The sequence below is a fragment of the Plectropomus leopardus genome, chromosome 7 (assembly GCF_026936395.1).
Source record: "Plectropomus leopardus strain MGB_pleo_1.0 chromosome 7, ASM2693639v1, whole genome shotgun sequence".
Lineage (NCBI taxonomy): Eukaryota > Metazoa > Chordata > Actinopteri > Perciformes > Serranidae > Plectropomus > Plectropomus leopardus.
This window is the reverse complement of record NC_142182.1, coordinates 19,684,846-19,708,542: the sequence shown is the minus strand read 5'-3', so window position 1 is coordinate 19,708,542 and position 23,697 is coordinate 19,684,846. Positions and strand designations below refer to the sequence as shown.

The window sequence follows — 23,697 nt, the reverse complement described above, 5'->3', positions numbered from 1 at the left end:
CCAAGAGCACCTGAAGGCAGCATCATCACCACCTCCCCTGTCAGACAGTGACGTAACCTCCCAGCTAACATTAGACGGACAGTGGGGGAAGCTCCGGGCAGCGTTTTGTTTTGATCGCTTTTGTCTAGATTTTTGGACATTACGCCGACATTTTGAAGCCCGCCTTTCGACTCTACCATCACGCCTCAGTGCGGGGATCCAGCAAAGATGAAATGGATGTTTAAAGAGGACCATTCCCTCGGTAAAGGGGTTTGGGTTGTTATGAAACAAGAGATGCTCTTGTCATGTCATGCGCCCTCGTTTCTGTTTTGCCATATCATTGCACACAGGTGCAGAGATGCATGATGGTCACAGCACCCCGCAGATGACTGATCTATAATGGCTAACGGTGCATGACTAGTGACAAATTCTAGCATGTTATTCCTGCAAGGCAAATGACCGCTGAACATCGGGTTCACCTTTAACTGCTGATACATCATGTTAGTCAGCTGTTTATTTCCCTGAAATGTGTCTTTCTTTTGCACGGAGGCCATTTAAACATCTGAGAATTTAATGTCGCCTTGCTTTTTAGTTGAAATGGCTTAGTGTAATAGTCAATTCTGCCAAAATATTCCACCAATAAGCACGTTTCCGTCATTAGTTACTTCATGCATTGCTTCTCACTGCTTGGTACCCTCATTTATAAAAAGCCAGCGAAAAAAAAGACATTTCTTTTTCTTTTTTTTTAAAATGTAGTGGCTGTGTACTTCATGAATGGTGAATTTAATATGATTTCCTTTATATTTGCTCCATTTTTAAAAACACGTTTCACTAACATGACCATGTTAAAGGTCCCATATTATGCTTATTTTTAGGTTTATACATATATTTTCGTTTTCTATGAAAATATGTTTACATTTTTTAATGTACAAAAAACAAATTTTTTCTAATACAGTCTTCCTGAGTATATCTGTATTCACCTTTTTTCTGAAATGCTCCATTTTTCACATATACTGTAAAAAAACCTCTTTTTATAGAGGGTGCATTTGTAAATCTAATCTAATGCTCCTGACTAAAATGAGAGCGATGTTCTTAGAAACAGAGCGCTCTATTTTTACATGATTTACCAGTACATTTACACAATTTTAGAAAAAGTGGAATTAGTAATAGTGTTAGTCTGACTAAAACTGGCCTTTTAAATTACATGTAAATATGTTAGTCTGACTGAAATCATACCAAGTTGAATTTCTCAGAGATGGACTTACATACCTAGATAATGCGGTTGGGGGTCGATATACTCTTCGATGTGAACCCCTCAACTGGACCTGAACTGGCTGAGGCGTTCTGCGCATGCTCCACAGTCCCCTGCGTTGGGCTTTGACTTGGATATTGAACAGCATAAATTCATAGAAGAAAGCTGGGGGATAGAATTGATCTCAGTTGTACACAAAGTAAAGCGTAGAGTACATACGAAATGTACAGCACTGAAAAGTTATCCATATTTTCATCATTCAATATGTAACCTGTTTGCCGCTTGCTAACTTGGTGGCATGTGATGTAATAGGTCAATTCGGAGAAGGTCCAATATCAACTTACTGAAAATGGGAATATCACCACCTACTGTTGCGGAGTCAGAGAATACTTATGCTTGTATACTGGGACAAAGACAGTAGTCCAGTTAAATGGCATAAACAAGCTATAAGTGTAGTACTTTTCATGTAAATGTACTGAGTATTTCTGAATACACCCATAGTAACCTATAGTTGTGACATCACAAATTCCTGAAAAATCTGACAGCTCATTTAAAGGCACAGTTTATGAATACTTCGTGCTGTGTGCATTCTCTGTGGACTGAGTGTTTAAATACTGTATTTGTATGGCTCCTATACCTACCTTATATTACACAAGACATTAAAACCTGACTTTTTATAATATGGGATCTTTAAGGTGTCGGGGGCGAATATTAATTTACCAGAATTTCTCTCCACACTCAGATAGTTGGGTGTGGCTGTATTACAGCTCCACAGGTGAAATTTCTTAGCTCCTCAGCTCCTTTAAGCTTCTGTGTTCATATTCTCTTTGGATAACCTCGACCCTTCTTTTTAAAGAAACACTGCTGAGATGTTTCCAAAAGTAGGCCTCTTATCTGGGCTAATGAAAGTGTGCAAAGCGTTGAACTTAAATGGATCGCTCATCACCTCACCCTTCCCTCTCTGGCCTCTGTTCAGTGTCTGCCTGCTGCATCTGCCTACAAAGCATCCTGAAAGTATATGCACTGTCACTCTGACAATATTAAGGACTAACACGATGACTATTTTTGAGATTTAACACTTAAACTAAACAGACATGCTATTTTATTGGGCTTACTGTGAGCAAGAATGAAGGAAGTCACTCTTGAGGTATTGTTGCATCCTGCTCAGACCACCCACTCCTCTGTCTGTGCAGGCCGCTGCCAGCTTTTATGCTGTGTTAGATCTTGCATATGGAGCACTATGGGCTCGGCTGTATTTGGCATGAGGCTCCCAAGAGGCCTCACTCATCCCTTTAATCCTGACTTCCTGTTTGTTTCCTGTCTCTCCTTCAGAGCACCGATGTGTGGAGTCAGCCAAAATACGCAACAAATATCCTGACAGAGTACCGGTGAGTAAGGAGGGGGAGGAGGTGTTTTTGGTGGTGGGATGGGGGTTAAGGGTACAGATAGAGTGAGTGACAGACAGTCGTGAGATAAGGAGTGAGTGACGGGGTGAGTGAGTGACAGTTATCGGTGAGAAAGAAGAGTGTGGGTGAGTGGATTAAGAGAGCAGCTCAGAGAACCAAGGTTACAGCTGTGACCCCAGCGAAAAGTCATACACATATTTCAAATGTCCCTCTTGCCGTTTCCCATTAGGTAGCTTCAAAGTTAGTAAAAACATTTTCTATTTTTCATTCAAACACCAAACAAGATAGGTCCTTGGGATGGACGATGTATCGACTATCTAGTAACCTGGAATATTATTTCATGTGCAATATGGCAAATAACCATTTCGTCATATCAATATCCTCCTCAGGCATCTTAGTAATTTATTATTGCATTAAAAACAGGCCGTGCTTATATGCAGGAGACTCGCTCACACATAAACTGATACACCACACCCACCAGTTTAACGTCAATATTGAGTTCACATCAATTTAAAATGGAGGAAAATCCCAGAGTGGTTCTGTAGTATAGAGGTGGTTCAATTTCAGGGGAGCAGATATGACACAGACGACCATACGCATATAAAATATGCCATGAAACAATAGCTGCTAAAGCTGCACTACAAACCTGATCAGACCACATTTCCAAAGTCCAATCTGACTTAATGAGAGTACAACAATTCAGGATGCCTCACAGACAATTTAAGGATATTCTAACGCCCTCTAAAATGTCATTTCAGTAATTAACATATGCAACAAAAGCACGGCGTGCTTACATACCGAAGACTCCCTCACGTGCACACTCTTCAGACTCAACAACCATGGATGCCAGTTTAACGTCGGCCACTGATTTCATATCAGTTCAAAATGGACGAAGATCCCGAATAGGTCTATCATATAGAGGTGGTTCAGTTTCAAGGGAGCAGAGGGGGAACAGATTTCCACCCTCAAAATATGCCATGAAATGGTTGCTAGGGAGCAGCACCACAACATACTTCCAACCTTGCAGTCAAGTCAACCTGGACTTAAATATGGCAAAACTGGCCCCCAGGTTGCTATGATGGATCTCACTGTTCTGCCTTACTGTGCTGTGATTGGCTAGAAGTTGTCATCTACATGTTGAGATTGGAGACTTTTGGGGTTTACGGCAAAGAGGTCATAGTTGAGGCAAGTGCTAGCCAGTTACAGCACAGCAGGGTCCGATCCAAAGTAACACTCCCCCATGTCGTTTTGTGGTACATGCATGTACTAGATATTAAGGTATAGGCAACTGATAGGCAGTTTTACTTTTGTTCAATAAGTCAGTCATTTGGTCCATCAATATCAGATTCTGTCTTTCTTATGTATTTAAATCTCCTATGTAATGTGTCTTTGAGGGCTCTGAAAAGCGCTATATAATTCTGATTTATTATTATTAGTAGTAGTAGAAGTAGCATTTTTAGTATTATTAACAATAATAATAATAACTATAAACACCAAACTGCATTTCAGAGGAAAACTGAATTTCAATTTTGTGAATAAAAAGTCAAACTTAACTACAAAGAATACATTTCCAAAGTTCACTATGAGTTCAGACAATACGCCACCTCTGACATTTTGATATGGAATTTCAAAATTAAAGTGCTCTAAAATGTCACCTACAACATGTTTTCCCTCTAAATTAAGACAAGCAGAATGATGTGCCTCATCATTTGAATCATGTGCCTCAAAGGGTTAAATCAAACAGTTATTTTATAGAACATATGAAAATACTAAGATATACTGTATATTGTGTATCATGGAATTAAAAAAAATATGGAGATATTACTTGAAAGCCATATGGCCCAGCCCTGTAAATAAAAAAAAAATCATAACTAATGTATCAGATATTAGCAGCTTTCGTATAAAGTCTAAAGAAATGGCGTTTGAAACTCATGTCTGCTCGCTGCTGTTGATGTGTGACTGATGTTACGCTATATGTAGACTTCAACTTATCTCACAGGGGCACACCCACTTCTGAAAAGCCCATTACAGGTACATTTGTGATATTGGGCTATATAAATAAAACCTACTTGACCCGAAGAGCCTGTGAGATAACCTTTCCCACGCTGGCAGGAAGTGATTAGAGCATCTCTGAAGACTGACACCTCAGATCAGACTGAGCACAAAGGGACGCTGGTGTGAGGTGTTTAACTGGCTGGTGTGTGAGGAAACAGAAACCCAGCGCCTTTTGTGTGATGATAATGCCTGTTAAACTCAGTCCCTTTAACTAATTCTTGCATTCTGCACCTGCTGATTGGGAGGAACAGGACATAAACTAAAGGTTCCTCCTGTTGAACAGAGTCATCAAGTTCTGCTTTCAATGCTTTAAAGTTGCACAAGTCAGTATTACTATATGAGAAATGGATCCAATGTGTAATATTAAAGGGGTCACCCATAGTGACAAGCCCACAGAATTATCACTGAAGTCTGTAGTTTTCCTCACTTAATAAAGACTTTTAGCATCTTTCCGCTAAAGGTTTTTGTTTTGATTCATTACCAGCGCTCTCATCAACACTGAAATGCTCTTACAAACCCACACACATGTTGAGCAGATGTTCAGCTTGTTGGGGCAGACATTTGCCACCATGTGACCTAATAAATGATGAGTGTTCCTGACATTTTGTAAAGGACTGCACATAAATATGTGATTGTCAACACTATCTGGAGACATATGTCACTAATTTTATTAGCTAGAGCGACCAATTGCAGACATGTTTAATAAAATCTTCTTACTTTTGCACAGAAGACTGTTGTTGGTGTCCTGTGTGAAACCAAAAGTCAGTATAGTTATTGTAAGAATGAAGTAGTGTGCTTGTATGTGTACAATAATACGTTAGTAGCTTATGTCACGTGGCATTAATTTACGTTAATAACAAACTGGCTTATAGTAAGCCAAATCATGTTTGCTTTTTTAACTTAAACTTGTACGAAAGTTGCCTAAAACTAAGGAAGTAAGCCTAAAATATATATAACTTAATTTTTCCTCTATCTTTGTTTAAAAGAAACTGTATGCATTTACGAATGAAAACTAAATTTTTCTTGTGAAAGTAGAAGTTTACTTTTAGACACAATGCATTTAACAAGCATAAATTTGCACAGCGTCCCTGAATGTCTGAAAGTGACGCTGCAGTACTGTCATAGTTTGACACGTAAGGCCACTGATCAAACATCATTACTTGACAAGATGGGAGTCAGAATACGTTATCCAGACACAACTGTAGCCCTGACAAGGTTTGCCTGTACTTCATCGGACTCAACCTCTGAAGGCCGAAAAGGTTCTGCTGCAGCAGTGAACTCCAAAGATCAACCAACATCAACAAAACTGTCAATCTGTATATTACAGCGTATTAAACATACCGCCTATGCCCTACCACACATTGTTAAAAGTCTATTTTTCTGTTAATATGTGCTCCAGGTGATAGTGGAGAAGGTTTCTGGCTCTCAGATAGTGGACATTGATAAGAGGAAGTACCTGGTGCCCTCTGACATCACAGTGGCCCAGTTCATGTGGATCATCAGGAAACGCATCCAGCTGCCTTCAGAGAAAGCCATCTTCCTCTTTGTCGACAAAACTGTCCCCCAATCCAGGTGAGAGGAACACCACATTCTGCAGCTGTGATAGTGGAAGGAAGGAAGACAGTCAAACGTTAGAGACAGACCTGTTTCCTGTTGCGTATCATCAATCTAAATCATTTGTGACATGAACCACTGATGCAGCTCTCTCCCTCTAAGTACACAGAGGGTACACAATGTAAAATGCAGTGTAGAGACTGCAATTGCAGATATGTACCAGTACCTACGTACACTCAATTGCCATTTATTAGGTACAGTCTAGTGAAAGAGTCCTGCGATAAATCGTCCCGTCATGAAGGTTCAAATGTTCAGTTTTTGTGTTGTTTATTGCATTTTGCCTACCCTCTTTATATCACTGAGGATAGACAAACTATTAGAGATACCTCTCAGTATGAAAGCCTCACAAAGTACATCCTCCTCGAAAATCCAAATCGGTTGTGCCACTGTAAATACTGTGGTGCTATGGCCTTCTTAAAGCGATATGCCGGGAAAGCTAGTTTGATTTTCCCCATTCATATGTGCACTCTGTGTAACGTGTTAAATATACATCTGGGTTAGTAAAGAGCACATACATATGAGCTCTTGGTGTGTGTGAAATCCATCTCCCTGTGAAAGAGGATGAGGCCACACCTGCGCTCTCAGTATACACAAAAACCCTCCATTTTGCTGTTTACCCTCATTAGCTATTGACATGCTGATGTGATGCATACACATGCAGTTTATCTGGAGAATCTGACCTGCTTCCCAGACTTTGTATTGCATTGATAAAGATCTTGTGAAAACTGGCTTACGTTTAGCATAATACAGTGCCCTACCCCAACCCTTAAAGAGTAACTGCACACACTCGAATAATCTGGCCTTCTTGTAGCATGATACTCAGGGGCAGGGACACTCAACTTTCTTTGAGTCTTTGAGTACTCCTGGATCAGACCATTTCTATGCACACTGGGTAAAATTAAACCAACAGTTAAACTAACAACCGTCATTTACATCAGTCTTTCTATGAACGGCCTTTAACATCTACAATAACTATACACTCACAATTCAGGTTAGAGTTAATTTTACTAAGGCTGATAAGGAATTAAATTCAAAAACAAAACCCTCTGCTACCTCCTACTTCTTTGAAACAGTGTGAAACAGGCTTTCAGGTATGTTTCTTCCTGTTTGATGGGTGTGTCAGAGGTTCACCCATTCAGCAGTGACGTGTATATAAACAAGAGTTCAGTAGAACTTTACTTACTATACTCACGTTTTTTTTTTTACATTTCAAACTCGTGCGTTCATGAGAGCAGCATCCTTCACCAGGAATTAGACCTCAACAAAGAAAACAATGATCAGAAACAACAGCAAACGAGAAACAACAAAACAAATAGTAGAATGAAAATATACTGTATGAAGCAAATGTATTAATAAACCAAATTAGATCCTATGTTTAGATGATAAACACACGTTAAATAAATAATAATTTATTAATAATAAAGTTAAGGGACTGATGCAGCCGTCAGGAGCCACAGTGAGCTTTCAGGTGAAGACCGGCTATACAACTCCAACACGTCAGCAGGGGAACAAACTGTGACCCATTTTTGACTTCTTCGTTAAAATAATGTAACTTTGTTTGGCTGCAAACAGACTGCCTGTATTGTAGTATTAAACCACACTCGTTGTTACCATATCATAACTACATGTTGACAAAACAAACAAAAACAACTAAAATATTGAGGGTTACAAGTTGAAGTCCTTTAATTATTACAACATAGTTTTTGAAAGTAACATTACAATTTTTGTGCTGATGATAAAATATGATGCAAATTCAATTCAGTTGACATTTATCCTCAGCACCAAATAGTTGTGATCACCTTCTCATTTCATACATTGCTGCCTGAGATTAAAAGTCATGCCGTAACCACTGAGCAAAGTGATCTCACATTCTTCTAAACAGCATTGTGTGGTAATAGGATACACCTGGACTGAAGATTATCGAGGCAGACATTCCCACAGATGAGTCAACAGAGGAGTCTGGATGAAAAGGAGCTGAAAGGAAATACTACAGCCACCACTTCCTTATTCCACATATTCATCTCTGTTTGATATTAACACAAGAACTCTGTTATGTCTCACGTAAATTGTAACAAAAGAAGTGCTGTGTTCATCAGAAATCCCTTAAAGTATTCCAGGTGCCGACTCAAAAATTACAAAAGTAAAAAGAAGTCGTCAGCAGTCACCGATAATCACCACTTCTTTTTACTCACCTAAATTGTATTAATTGTGTAATGTAAATTACATCTGACATTGGTCAGACAGCAACAGAGAGTAATTCCCAAAATGCTGTGCTCTGTTTAAATGTCATAATTGATCTATTGAGATCCACCTCTGACTGAAAGTACAAATATGAAGGCAGATACACTCCAACTCTACAGCACTGCTGCTAAAAGCAAGATCACTAAGTCATCTTAAAATCTGAAACATCCTCTAATCTGGATCACTGACGAGTACAAAATAAGACTTTGGAATATGCTTTTCCTACAACAGACATTTTGGCTTGTCATGGTTGGAAAAGCAGAGGTTTTGCTAAAAACAGTGATGATGGCTTTGCTCTGAAGTCTAGGCTGTGCGATTTGTGACGTAGTACCTGCACGGGTTATTGCAACTTCCAGGTTCATCGTGTCACACAAACTAGGCCTTTTGTTTTAGTGTCTACAGTGTTTGTATGCCTGTAGGCTGGCTACAGCTGAGTCAGCGGTATTTTGTCAGTCCGTCTGTCCCATTCTCGTGAATGTGATATCCCAGGAGGAAATTTCTTAAAATTCCTATTTCTGAAACTTTCTTCTCAGCAATGAACTGATTCGATTTTGACGGTCAAAGGTCACCATGACCTCACAAAAAGTGTTTTTGTCCATAACTCACAAATTTCTTTGCTAATTATGACAACATTTTTGCACAAATGTCTATAGGATAAAATGATGAAGTGATGACATTTTATATTCAAAAGATCAACTTAACTGTGACATCACAATGTTCTGCAAAAATGCTTTTCTGACCATCATTTAATGCCAGTTCTCAGGAACAAATGGGGAGACATTTGGTCAGACACTTTTTTTTAAAGCAGAACAAACAGACTTAGAAACAGTTTATTTCCCTGTGCCCATAGCATGAGTTTTGAGCCATAATTCAGCAGTATATAAGCAGCAGTTAATTAATAATAAGCTGACACTGCTGGCAGTGTTTGGAGCTGATTTAAAGACCTTTGCACTTTGGATGGGAGCCTCTCGTAAAAGGACGTTTTTGGCAACAATACAAGATGATGTAAAATTTGGCAGCATGTTTGCTCCATTTAAATTTGCACAATTTACTTAAAACGGATGAGTTTAGAAAAACAATTTCATGATTCCTCAAAAACAAAAATGAGCGCTTTAAAAAGTACTTGAAAGTACATGAATTTGACTCGCCCCTGTATGTACGAACCTGATTATACGAGTTTGGACAGACACGCATGTAAACTGCAACTTGAAGAACTGCAAGATGGTAATTCTATTTTAATTTGGAAAGCATTTTTCTAAACATTTGTGCATTTTCTTTACTTTCTCTAATTGTTCTTTCCTGAGGAATCACAGTGGGTTTTAACATAGAAGACAGATTTTAAAATTATGTTTATCGGCAAAAATAACCACTATAGAAGGCGTGCAAACCTATACAGGAGATGTAAATATAATCGATGCTGCTTGTCTGTTTGTGATCTAATAAGTGTCTGGTTTTTGCTGTGTTGCAGTCTGACTATGGGCCAGCTGTACGACAAGGAGAAGGACGAGGACGGCTTTCTGTATGTGGCCTACAGCGGAGAAAACACCTTTGGTTACAAGGCCTTTTATACAACACAGGGTTAACACTTAATAACCGGTCTCTCTCTCTCTCACTCTCACACACACACACACACACAGACACACTGACACAATAGAGCCTAACATATACTGGTGCAAAATGTTTCAAACATTTGCCTTTTCTTGAGTTAATGCACCTACACACTTGGCACAGTTATTTACGGTCAATTTTTGATACTAGAAAATACACGTTTATGGTGAAAACTAACTACACTAAAATGCTATGATAAACAAACTCATTAGTGTCAAGAAACACTTGACTTTAATGGTCCTTTGTCATGGTTGCTGTTTAAAGGTCAGTCGTGGAGAAAAATATCTTTAACACTGCCGTAAAACAACAATAACAACGCACATTGTAGGCACGTCAGATATTAATTTTCCGACACCAGTATTAAATAAAAAATGATAATAATTTAGGCTCTAACATACACACACACGCAAACACATATATCAGTAATCACTCATTATCCAATCATGCTACATTGTCTTTCTTTGTTGTCACAGATATTTGTGTTCGGCTGAAGTGAGAAAGGAACCTTATAATCATTCGACTAAAATCATTAATCATGTTATGGATGTATTTGTTTGGCTCATCTAATCGTGTATAAAACTTCAGTATTTAATGCCACAGGTTCACTCAGCACTACGACAGGCTACGAGAACAACTGTAGGTGTGAAAGAAGGCGGCTCATGCTGTCGAGATGGTGAATGATGGTGGACGGTGGTGTGAAGAGTGTGTCCAGCTCAGGGACAGGGACCAGCACCAGTCCCGAGGATGTAACTGAGTGCTTCCCAGTCTGGCTGTTATGTATTTGCACATTATGTTGGCTGGATAGACATCAGCACCAACCAGGATTCAGACTCATGATGCAAACAGCAAGTCATGAACCTCAGTGACCTGCTACAGAAATCCAACACTTTACTTGAAGTTTACTGTGATATTTTTACGTTTTCATCACAGGTCAACTATCTGAAATTATAAACACTTAACAGGAAAACTCACTCAGTTCCTCCCGCCACACTGCATGCACGAGCAGCGCGCGACAGCAACCTCGCTGAACTGCTGTGGCCTGCGAGCTTGTGATGTTCACAATGACAGCGGCACTGCTGCAGAGCTGCCCACTGTGATAACTACTATATTTCCACTATTAAAAGCACGAACCCCACTCATTTATAAAGCCGTGCAAGCTCCTGCATTGTCAGCAACACAGTCCTGCAAATGTTTCACAATAAAAAGCCTCGTGTCAACAACAGAAGGGATTCTGTTGACAGAAACATAGTTGGAGGGTTTTAACAGGAATGGTTGAGTAAATCAGATTTCTTTTCTTTTTTTAATGTCTTTGACAGATAAAGACATTGGAATTGTGGTAAGACAGTGTAATGTCAATATAAGTCTTATAAGTCCATTTTTGCTGAAAAAAATCGGCAAGACTCTGTTTCTCTAAATGGGCAGAGCACATCTAGGCAGCGCTGCTCACACTGGCAGTGTGGCTGTTCTAACCGGTCAAGACAGGCGCCCAAATTAAATACAACAGGTTCCGCTCTACACATGCACTGCTCACGCATGCACTGTGGCCTGGGCGTTGGATGTGGAGCCTCCAAAATACACTGCAGGCCCTGCCTCTCCAGCCTTTGGAAAGCTTCAATATTTTTGCAAACAAAACATACAGACGACTTTATATAATACGATGTTTTGTCATAAATCGAACTACTCGCGATGACAGCAGAAAAAAGCTTTGTGTCTGTGGTCAATATCAACACTCTTGCAATGCCTTGCACGATCATATAACCAATCAAAGCAGTGTTCCTCCCCCCAAAACCATCCATTCTAGCACCAACCATGCTAATGTTACCCCACGCCTACTGGATGTGTAAATAAACTATTTATAGCTAACGTGTCACTTACAATCACTTCAAAAGTTGTCAGTGTTCTGGTTTTGAGCCATGCTGTGTCTTGTGTAAAAAGCTTGGGCCACACCCTCCAATTCCACAACTGAATTGGGAATACAATTTTACAATACAATTACACACATGAATTGGGTGGCTTGCAAGCTACAAGTTAGATGTTTTTCTTTCCTTGGAGTTTTTTTTTTTAGGCATTCAGGAAAATGTAAGAAATCATCCTGCAGCAAAAGCAGAGGAAGCAGGCCATATAATATCTCAGTATGTAGCAGTGAAACAACTGTTTACACCCCACTGTGAACACAGACGGGGGCTCCTGCACTGCCTTTACATGTAGCTATTGTGATGCGTTCGTACAGCTTGTAGGACTAAAGTATAAGATCAGATTGTCTTAAGAAGGATGACTGCTATTACACTGTGAGCCATTAGCACACAAACAGCTACAAGATAACATCAGGAACATTTTTTATGTCTCAGTATTTTTCCATCTTTTCCTGGGATAACACATAGACACGCAGTGTTTGAGCCTCTCCTTGCCCATTATACTCTAATGATTAATATACACAAGGAAACAGTTGATAAAATCACCGAAAGTGTATTTTTAGTGCGAAGAGTGCTAAACACTTATTGCTAAACACTTGTTAATGATTAAATACACATATTTGATGAACCCTGTGATTGTAACGACCACAGGAAGAATACACAGCACTATAATTCATTTTTTAAATACTTCAAGTAAAGTGTTGCTCAGTTCTTTAGCTGCGCGGGTGTCAGAGGTATAAAATCAGAACCGCTTGTGATCTTTCTCCTCTTCACTCTGACGCCCCTGAAAAGCTGACATTTTGGCTGCATCTGTGGTTTTTGGTGCTGAATCAGACTGCAGTGTATTTCCACCTTTTATTTGATCCATCAGAGTATACATATTTGTGCACCACAAAGCTGATTAAGGCTTTAAACATGGTATGTAGATGTGTAATATATTGATGGGATGCTATGATATTCAGTACTGTTTTATTTCATCAGTGTTGTATGTTTGTTAAATATATCTTAAAGACATAAAGGGATTTTAGATATCTGAAAAAGGTAAGGTAGCTGGAAGACCTGACCAATAAAAGTGAATGTAAAATGGATCAAAGTGTTTCTGTGTTATTAAAAGTAATATAGTTCATATTTCAAAAGACTTTTTACTTCATATTTGTTCAGATTGAAAGAAACCTTGTACAGTGTTTGACCACTAGTGCAGTGACATGGCCACACAAGACACAAGCGAATCTGGCAGGAAAATACACTAAGAATGTATTGTGAACAATATAAATTGTATATCGTTTACAATACAGGTCTGCCCATATGCACTTTAAACGATGACATTCTCTGGCTCACACAATCCAAAGACATAAATTGGCCGTAGATGTACCCCGCCTCTCGCCCAATGTCAGCTGGAATAGGCTCCAGCCCCCCCAACCCTTAGCTGAATAAGCAGTTGTGGCTAATTGTATATTGAATGTAATATAAATTATGTGATTATAATGAGTGGTAAAATGTGCATCCCATGCTTTCACACAGCTGTGTCTAAAGAGAGAGCGAGGAGGAGGAGGAGGAGGAGGAGGAGAAGAGTTATATAAAGAAATTAAACCTCAAACTTAAGGTGAAAAACATTCAAATAAAAAGACATACCTGGGTTGTTTTCTTGAGCATCACCAGATATTTGCAGTAAATATTTTTTTTTACAGCAGCAAGCTGTTCAAATAAATTGTCTGAATCTTAATCTGACACTTTAAGAAGCAATTTAAAAAAACAAGAGCTGTAAATCTCTGAGGCTCTCTGCTGCAGGGGAAGGAGAATGACATTAAATACACAATGAAAGCTTCCTGGTCATAACTGGCAGCATGCTGTGCAGTGTTAGCCGAGATGAAGTGGGTCGTTACTTGTCAGTGGAATCTGCTGAGCTAAAGCAATAACAAAGCAGATCCTCAACCCTGCATTGATTTGGTTTCTGGTCTTCGTGAAGGACCTAACTGTTGTGCAGAAATATGCAGCTTCAGGTTCTTATTCTTTGACTTTATGAGTGTCCCAGAGGACTGAAATCTATCCCAACATGCACTGGAAACACCCTGGTCAGGTTTACAGGCCATCACAAACTGAATACGTGTACATGACACATGTACAATCATTACCGTGCTCGGTTTGTCTTCAGTCCACCTGACCAGAGCACTTCGGTCCTAGAACTTTTTCCATTTGCAGACAGGTACGTCCAGCTGTGTTTTCAGAACATGAACACCGGCCAGCTGCAGTCACAACACGTCACGCAGACACACACATTGTGAAAATAAAGCCATCATCTGAGGACACCGAGCTGCGGTCATCAACCTCTGAGAACAGCATGACAGAGCGGGGTGTCCTGCTGTTGCGAGCAGTAACATCCTGGGCTACGCAGAGTCAGATATAGCCAAACAATACTTATCCAGACCTCAAACGTCGCTGACCAGCTGACCCAACAGGCAAGTTGGACCATGACGAGGACACTTCAGCTGCAGAGTGGGGTTTTGGGAGAGTGGGCCTTCAGTGGAAGAGCAGGAGATCTCTGTCACTGCGTGGCCACAAGGGGAAGGCCTGGCTGCGGAGCTGCTGCCAGGCCTGCTGATACAACTGGGATGCCTGCTTGTAGTCCCAGTAGGTCTGCAGCTCGGCTCTGCTGAACACATACACAGAGAAAAAAACATTTAACTAAGTGATGCACAACCATCTCTCGTACTGCTGTATGGAAAGAGATGTGATGAATTTTGTTGACAGCGATATCTTCAGCTGTATTGACACAACTGCTGACGTGACTGCCAAGACGTGGATGTAATTGTGTGTGTGCTCTTTGACTTGGTGGAAGAGATGCAGGCGGTAATGAAATCTGAACACAAGTGGTCGGCTGGAGACGCACGACAGACACAGGTGTGAACGGCGACGTCTCGGCTGTCTGTCTGTGTCCTGATCACCAAAATGCATTTTAAAACCAAGTGTTAAGAGACTCAAGATGGCTGCTGTGAAAAAACTGTTAAAAGATTAACATGTTTTTTGGCAAAATGACGTTACTGGGGTCGTTGCATTAAGAACAAAATCTTGTGCAGATAAAGTGGACAGTTTGGATCTTAGCTGGTCGGCTACTTTATTGAACGATTTATGTCCCGTCAGATACAAAACTCTATAACTGCAGAAAAAATGGCCACTCCCTGACCTCAACTGCCTCTGCTCACCAGTCATACCATTGTCTTTGGAGAAAATGTTGTCATTGTATGCTGGGGCTGAGTGTATGAGTGTGTATGAGTGTGTGTCCCTCTATGTGCAGGCCCGGGTGTACTGGGCTGGGATCAGGTTATCTACTAAAATGCTGATACACAGAGAGACCACTGTTCTGCCTTTGGAGAGGATTCTCAGCTATCAGTACACACACACACACACACACACACACACACACACACACACACACACACACACACACACACACACACACACACACACACACACACACAGAGCATGTGAACAGGGACAACCCTAGATGCACACATTGGGACTAACAGTTGAAATGTGAGCACTAAATTTCACATACAAAGACACACACAGTGAGAGCAGCGGCGCACATAAATATGCACCCACAAAGAAAAAAATTGTTGTGCAACCCCAAGCAAGCCTTGTGACACCATTTGGAAGAAAAATACCTAGGATAATCTTATCCTAACTACAAAAAAAACCCCATAAATCATGAGTTGTAAACAAAAGCACATGGAGGTCACAGAAATGAGTCAAAGGTCTCGGTGTACGTTATGGAATAAAAAGCATCAGTCGGTGTTCACTTGTCTTTTGTCCAGGTTGCACTGTGGCTCGCTGTGACTGTACGATTCCTTTAAACCCTCCTGCACTTTCTCTTTATAACGCTGCTTCTTGTGACTGTGACACAAACATTTACTTATTGCTGTTGGTAGTGTGCCTGACTGTCGATTCGACATGCTTTGGCAGCAAATGAGATGAGAGTTACTCAAAATGAAAAACTAATGAAAGCCACATCATCATTTGGAGATCTTCATTAGTGTTTGTGGTTGCTGAGATTAAGTCTGAGGCTGTTTAAAACCACAGTCGGTGATATTATGAAAGAGCTCATTGTTTGTTACCTGAGGGAGTCGGGAAGTGCTGAGGGGTCGGTGGCTGCTACCAGAGACAGGAATGAGTGGAAAAGCTCCAGTTTACATAGAAGAGACCTGTTGAAACAAAATGTGCATCAACACAAACTGACATTTCCAAATGAATACTCCTTAGTGATCAAATTCTGTGACTTCTCATTCATGTAACAATATTGTATCATGTATAGTGTAAGACAGTGTTTACCTGGCTTTAGCGGTGCCACAGGCCTTCTTGGTGACTCCATGTTTGTAACCGTTGGCAGTGACATCTAGTGGCTGCTCGGTCACATTACACCAGCTGATGGCTGAAACACATGAGACCGTAATCACGCTATGATTACTTTTTTCTTGATCAATTTATCAGGGTTGCTACAGCTTACAGCATAAATTGTAAATTTCTCCTTTTTTTAAGTTACTTTTATTTTAAGAGTTAACAATGCAATGTTAGAAAAAAAAGATTCATAAAATCATACCTGTCCAAGTCTTAGCACTTCTAAGACTGCTAAAAATTAAATTAAGACATTTTAAGACCACTTAAGGTCTTATTTTTATATTGATTAATTCAATGCCTTTTAGGACTTTTTAAGGATCCGAAAGGAACCTGATTTATGACTTATGAGTTGAGAATTAGGTTTCTTCTAGACTCTCCAGGGAGATTTCTGGGATCAATCATCAACCAGCTGAAATTCTGTAATTATCTTAGTTATTCTGATGTTGACAGATTCCAAAATATTAAAATATAAGTCCTATTTTTTGTTTCTTGTTCTACTGTACATACTATGACAATATTAATAATATAATAATAGGTATTTTAAAATCTTTTACATGAATTTTCAAGAACCCAGAATTTTTTTTTTTGACTCATTTGCCAAATGTTTTTCAGACAAATCTGATTCAAATTCAATACTATGCATTGATGATGTAACACTTTTCTTTTGCAGGTTAACACCTTGAACTACAGACTTTGGCTGCTGTGAGGGACCACACTGTTTTTCAGATATTTCCACATTATTAAGCACAAAGTCAGATAAAGGAGAGCTGTCAGACAGATTTTCATGTCGTAATCACAGCTTGGATGTTGACAGTGTGAATGCTGTTCATGAGTCGGAAACTGGAAATAACAGTAACTAACTGTGATGATGTAAATTCAGCATTAATGCTTCTTTCTGACCAAAGAGAGAGTGAGAGAGTGTGTGTGTGTGTGTGTGTGTGTGTGTGTGTGTGTGTGTGTGTGTGTGTGTGTGTGTGTGTGAGAGAGAGATCCCACCTGCTCCGCATGGAGAGATACGTCCCTGTTGGGCCTGGTGTCGGAGCTCCGTCTGGGCCTGGCTGAAGGGGAACTCCAGGCTGGACTGGAGCAGCTCAGGTGGACACACAGAGAAACCTGCAGGGAGGTCCAATAGATGGGAGCACCTGGAGCGCAACAGTCAAGTCAGGTCAATTTCATTTCTAAAGCTTACTATCACAAATCACAATTTGCAGCAGTGGGCTTTACAGCATACAACATCCCGGTGTCCTTGGACCCTAACAACGGGTAAGGAAAAACTCTCCAAAAAAAACTTTAACGAGGAAAAAAATGATAGAAACCTCAGAAAGAACAACTCAGGAGAGTTTCCTCGTCCAGGACAGACAGGACGCGCAATAGAAGTTGTCAAAACAGGACGACTACATTCCAGAAACCCTGCTGACTCCTTTGCACTAAAGGAAAAGCACCTTCAAAATGCTCCAACACAGTTAAAAGTAACAGTGACTGATAATGTATAATGGGTTTCTCTCACAGGACTAACACTGAGGCTGGAAACAGTGTGGATATTCAGCATCTGTAAATCTGACCTACATGTGATGAAACTACAGCAGGGGTCTTTGATTTAAAGCTGTACTACTGTTGTTTGTTATATGAATAATAGCTAAACTGTGAAACGTGAAAGCCCACAGAGAATCATCACCTGATTCTGCAGTTCCCTTCAGCTACGGATCTTTATTTTTTAGCATCATTCAGCTCATCATTTTGGTTTCCTGCTTAGAAAATTCTGTTCTCATCAACTTTGTTTCTAGCCACAAAGGATTTGAGTGAAAAACACTACACACATGTCCAGAACTAAACTGCAAAGTTAGCGACAAGCCCATTAAGTCAGTTAAACATTTTGCAGCTAAAGAGAACAACATTTCTCGCAGGAGTTGGTGGAGACCAAAACAGAGATTATAAAGAAAGTGAATACTGGATTCATGTTCACCAGAAACACGACTTGTTTGTCAACACATTTACCATACCAGCTTTAAAGTATCCACATGTCAAAATGTTGTGTTTATAGCTTCTTCTGCATAAAAGAGAGACTTTAACATGGTCAAATGGAGAAGAGAAACATCTTCTGACAGCTGTTTGTGATAGGGGTCGACAGATTATCAGGGTCGATATTTGACATTTTGCCGATAATCTGTATAGGCATTTTATTTTAATGATCGCCAATAAAATTAATTAAAAAATGCAAAGAAAGTGTCAGCATTGGAGGAACTACTTTGTAAAATCTCATTAAACATTTGCCAAAGACATTTAAACAAAGTTTTGTGTTGGAATTTGATATATTCCAAATTCTAAATATTCTAAACATTTTTATTTTAAATGCATATCAGTCTCAAATATCAGTTATCAGTTTCATTAAATAATAAGAATCAGTTTTGGCCTGAAAAAACAATATTGGTTGCACCCCCCCCCCCTTTTTTTTCAGCATTTTACATGCTACTCACAAAGCTAACATGTTACACTAGAAATGGCTCTTTCTCCAGTTTTCTGAAAATGTTCCAATCAAATCAAGACTTAGACCGTCACAGTAATTAATTGTTTGTCAACGTCAGAAAATAAATTAAATCAAAGCAATTCCCCAAAGCCAAACACAAGATCCTCAAGCTGTTTGATTTATGTGGCCAACAGTGTGAAACTCAAACTCATTTAATTTACATCAAGGTTTAATAACTGACTTATTGTTTCAGCATTACCTTGTAACCAAAGCTCTCTGCATCGCTTCTTGGCTGTACGGACACTTCCCCACAACCACGGTGCTGAAGTAGAGCGCCTCCTGAAGGTAGTGGGACAGCAGTGCGCCCTGAAAGCCGAGCACCCCCCAGCGGGCCATTTTGTCACTGCACGAGAGGGACAGCGTCGGCTCTCCTCTCCCAGGCTTCACTCGGAGAAGCCCTGTGCTGTGGTACCCCGCCCCAGGGTGCAGAGGGTCGGCCGGCCCACCGGAGACACACTTGGCCCCCGTCCTGTGAATGTCAAGGACATGTGATTGCAGTCTAGCATCGTCAGAGGGGTCTCTGGCTTTTGTCTCCAGCTGTCCTGAATCTTGTGAGGCAGTTTCCGCACGTGTTTGTGCAGAGTGACTCTGCGATGGATTTTCACTTTTAGATGAATCTGAAAGGAAAGTTTGTTTTGTGTCTCCTGTGTCCTCTGGCTTTGTCTGCGCTGTCTCCTGTTCCTCTAGACAGGGCCGTTTGACGTTTTTCCCTTCACTTGGTTCCACAGCTTTCCTTTTCAGATCTCCTCTTCCATCAGTCCCTTCTTGGCCCCTTACAGATGTGACGGGCGGGCAGGACGGAGACTGGCTGTCAGTCATGGGGATGATGGCGGCGTCACCACCTGGTGACAGACAAGAAGTTTCAGATTACTGTCTTATATGTGTTTTTTATGTGTACTGTTGGCTATTCCTGTGGATCTCATCATGGACAACACAGGAATTCAGCACAAGTATGTAATTGGGATTAGTCTGAATTCTGCTGGTTTATGTGTATGGCGATTATGGGTTCCTGGGCAGCAGGAGACGGGAGTGAGGAGTAACAGATCAGCTGAATGTATTAATGTTTTGTTGTTTTTATAGGCACATGTGCATAACATGTTTTTCTCCTTTCTTATTCATTTTTTTTAAATTGCATATCATATTCTGTCTGTCTCTCTTCCTGCCCTATGTATAGGCTACTGCCTGGCTAGTGTATCATATCAGGAGGTAGGTAGGTGGGGTGGAGTGGACTTCGATGTTACAACTTACTTTCTGTCACTTAAATAACTGTAACTGTGCTACCAATCCTGTTACAAAAATAATTTTTAAAAAATACAAAAAAAAAAATTCAGACTGATTTTGGCTTCCTAGACAAACCTCTGAGCATGGGACAGCTTTGGACTAAAGCTGTCTGACAAGATCAAAGGCCCTAAAACAGCATTTAGATCAACACAAGAGACTTAAACTCTCTGAACGAACTAGAAGAATAAAACAACAGCTAAGTGATCATTGAAAAACTATGGATTACTTAAGACAAAACATGCCTTACATAAATAAATCTAAATAGCAACACGTAAAAAAATATTATACATATGTGTAGCTCGTGAATCCTTTAACATACACTGCTGGTAGATACACTGGGAGCGTACTGGACTTACAGGGAGTGTGACTGGTAAAGAAGAGGAAGGAAACTCCTGACTGAAGCTTCCACTTCCCCCGCTGATCTGCCCGACAAAACACAGAGCTGTCCCTGCCAGTAACGGCTCTGTGCAGCTCCTGGATCAGGTACCTACAAATATATATACACAGCGTTTAATATAAATATATACACACATACACATACACATACACACACACACACACACACACACAGTATGGCAACAGCCTATACTCAATTTTGAGAATGACCAACGCTGCGTTCCAAAACTCGTTCAACACGCCCCCCTTCACTTCCCCTCAGCACATGCCCTTGGGGGAATCAAAGTCGCCATCTTAAAGGCCGTTCCAATAGTCTGAAAAACTGAAGTGAACTTGGCGAGATCGAGGGAGCGAGTGAACATCGATGGTCACCTCAGAGGTCTTTATGCATTGCAGCTATGCATGTAATGCAAAAAAAACATCCATGGTTAGGGGGCAGTGATAGGTAAACTCAGATGAAGGAGAGGGTAAATAAACTGGAAAATAAATTTTAAAAAAACAAACCTAAATACAGGTACATTCACCATCTGATGCTCTTCAGTTTCACTTCTTCTAATATATCTCTTTGGTCTGTGTAGGTCGACTTACACATATAAAAATCCACCCGTCTATTAGCAGATAGTTGCTTATTGCTTTCCCTCAGCTTTCAGAGTGGCCTCTGTGCAACGTCAGCTGTTCAGAAACACCAAGGGCTGAGGGGAAGTGAGGGAGGGCAAGTTCAACAACTTTTGGAACGCAGCCCAAGTGTCAGCATGGGCCAACAAGCTGTTAGGGACAGAAAATTGAATACAAACACTCACCTGACACACCCCCTTCTAGCAATGATTTCTGCATGGCTGTCATTAAGTATATCACCTGTGAGAGAATCAAGAAAAACAAAAACAAGATATTGTTTTAAAGCCAGTTTTTCAGGAACTAAGACAAATATTATTTTAACAATGATTTTTGAAGGAGTGTGCCAAAGATCATTTGTTGCGATCTAAGGTCCGAAACTGACAAACATCGAGCTCTGTATTAAAAAACAAATTTTCATCTAGAGAATATATTTTTCCAAAATGCACCATTTCTGTGGACATTTAAATTAAGTCACAATTCAACTGCACACACAGACTAATGGAACAAAAAAGAAAGTATTTTGTGGTGGCAAATCTATTTGGTTGGGCGGCCAAAATATACTCTGTATAGAAGTCAGAGACACTGAGTACTCAGCACATAAAGGAAACCAAAGACATCAATTATAGTTACATCATCAAGACCACACACCATTGGGACGCATAGCTGTCTGTCCAATACATTTAGTCCCAGTTCCCAAGGAAACAACCTCCTTGTCAACTGTGAATGGACAAAAAGAGTTTGATGAGAATACAGTTTATCACATATTTCATCCTCATACTTTAACATTTGTATATGTATTCTACATATTTTTGTATCCATTTTCATGTTTTGTGGTCTAATTTGTATTTCTGTGTTAAGCTGCTTCTTTGTATAGCCTAAATATGTGCAAAAAAATATTTTCACTCAAATCTGTGTTGTGTTCTGTTCAATTTTGAAGTCTAAACCGGAAAATGTACTTAGTCCTTTAAAACCTGGAGCAATATCACTCTCCTTGTGCTGCTTTCAGGTGCTTCTCACAATAATTTAAACCAAAATTGGTGTGATTTCTTTCAAAAACATGGGGGCAAAGGGAATAAGCAACTTGGTAAGAAATATCAAACAATTAGCTAGAAATTATTACATTATACAATTATTTTTTAAAAAAAAAGCTAAGGAAGATGTCTAGGGAAAAAAGAAAAAAAGCTAGGGAACATTTTTCACAATTACATATTTAAAATTACGTCAAAAAATTATTAAATTTTTTAAGCACTTTTCCATGACATTTACCTTTTTAAAAATAATAATAATAAATTCAGGTAATTTTGCTGTATTTTTAAAAATATTTTCTTCACTTTCAATGCTCATTGCTCTCTTCACGCGTTTCAAGGCAATTTGCTCAGGTTGCAAAGGGTTAAATGAAATGTGTGTTATTTTCACTACCAGTAACAATAAACACTAACGTTAAAAGTTAGATAACGTTATAGTGGACGAAAAACGATATTAAAATGCAAAACGTTTAGGAAGGCGGGAAAAAAAAGCTTTTTTGTACAGTTATTGAACATTGTGGACATAAAAAGAGCATGAAATATACTGTAACGTGTTTTGTAGTTCATTATGCTGTCCAACCTGTGTCAGAGTTAGCACACCGGGTGACTTTGACCACAGCGGCCAGCAGGGTCCACTCTCTGCCCGGCTCAGGCTTCCCTCTCCGGGGCAGCTGGCTGAAACGCTCGTAGCACAACTTGGCGATTTCATCCGCGTTCACCATGTTTAACCGGACAGGAGCGCGTGAGTGCAGGCAGACGGGCATTACAAATGTGGATAAGTGAACAATGGAGGTATTTAACTTAGTCACGGTATCACATGAACAATATACGGACAATATTTTGACTAATTTCCACTGACTGAGCAGCTTGGAGGATCCTCGAGACAACTGAGAAGTTACTTCCGGGCGGAGCCGAGGATGGCTGTACTTTCACAATAAAGGTCCCTCATTTAACTGAAAATCCAATTCAGCAATTTGACATGGTATTAATGCAGTATGCTAATACATTAATAATGATCCGTATATATAACTAGCACATTAGTATTTTTTTGTACGGGAAGTTGCAATATTAGTTGATGGAATAAGTAGAATAAAATATAATATCACCAAGATGTAGTGATATAGAACTTACGGCCCGCGGGCCAAATGTGGCCCCCCGATTTCTAAGTCACAATAAAAATGAAGTGATCGACATTGAGAATTGTACTTTTAGTATATATAAGTTGCCAGATTGCATAAAACATCATCAAAATAGAGCCTGATTATCAAAATAAGTGCCAGTGGAGGACCCCCCCCCAGCTCTGTCAATTGAAAAATCACTTTTTGTCATCAAATTGATAGCCAGTAAATCTTCAATACCTGAAAAGACCTCTGTCCAACAGTACGACCAAATTCAA

General features: G+C 39.9%; 2 protein-coding genes across 4 annotated transcripts; one reads left to right on the top strand and one right to left on the bottom strand.

Annotated features, from left to right (window-relative positions):
* Positions 1–46: 46 nt before the first annotated feature.
* On the top strand, positions 47–13,156 carry gabarapl2 (GABA(A) receptor-associated protein like 2). Its single transcript, XM_042495500.2, has 4 exons — positions 47–241; positions 2,564–2,619; positions 6,092–6,264; positions 10,016–13,156. Exons 1-4 carry the CDS (start codon positions 208–210, stop codon positions 10,128–10,130), a joined length of 378 nt encoding a protein of 125 aa, XP_042351434.2. The 5' UTR covers positions 47–207; the 3' UTR covers positions 10,131–13,156.
* On the bottom strand, positions 7,965–23,242 carry adat1 (adenosine deaminase tRNA specific 1). 3 transcript variants are annotated; one of them, XM_042495492.2, is made up of 9 exons: positions 22,882–23,242; positions 21,925–21,993; positions 21,462–21,516; positions 20,622–20,752; positions 19,184–19,826; positions 17,457–17,602; positions 16,395–16,494; positions 16,181–16,267; positions 7,965–14,718 (listed from the first exon to the last, which is right to left on the bottom strand). In XM_042495492.2, the coding sequence occupies exons 1-9, from the start codon at positions 23,063–23,065 to the stop codon at positions 14,586–14,588; spliced, it is 1,548 nt and encodes a 515-aa protein (XP_042351426.2). In that variant the 5' UTR covers positions 23,066–23,242; the 3' UTR covers positions 7,965–14,585. The 3 variants fall into 3 exon arrangements, with proteins under 3 accessions (XP_042351426.2, XP_042351427.2, XP_042351428.2); XM_042495493.2 differs by having other exon boundaries at positions 7,965–14,715; XM_042495494.2 differs by lacking the exons at positions 21,462–21,516; positions 21,925–21,993; positions 22,882–23,242 and adding an exon at positions 21,166–21,304.
* Positions 23,243–23,697: the final 455 nt, after the last annotated feature.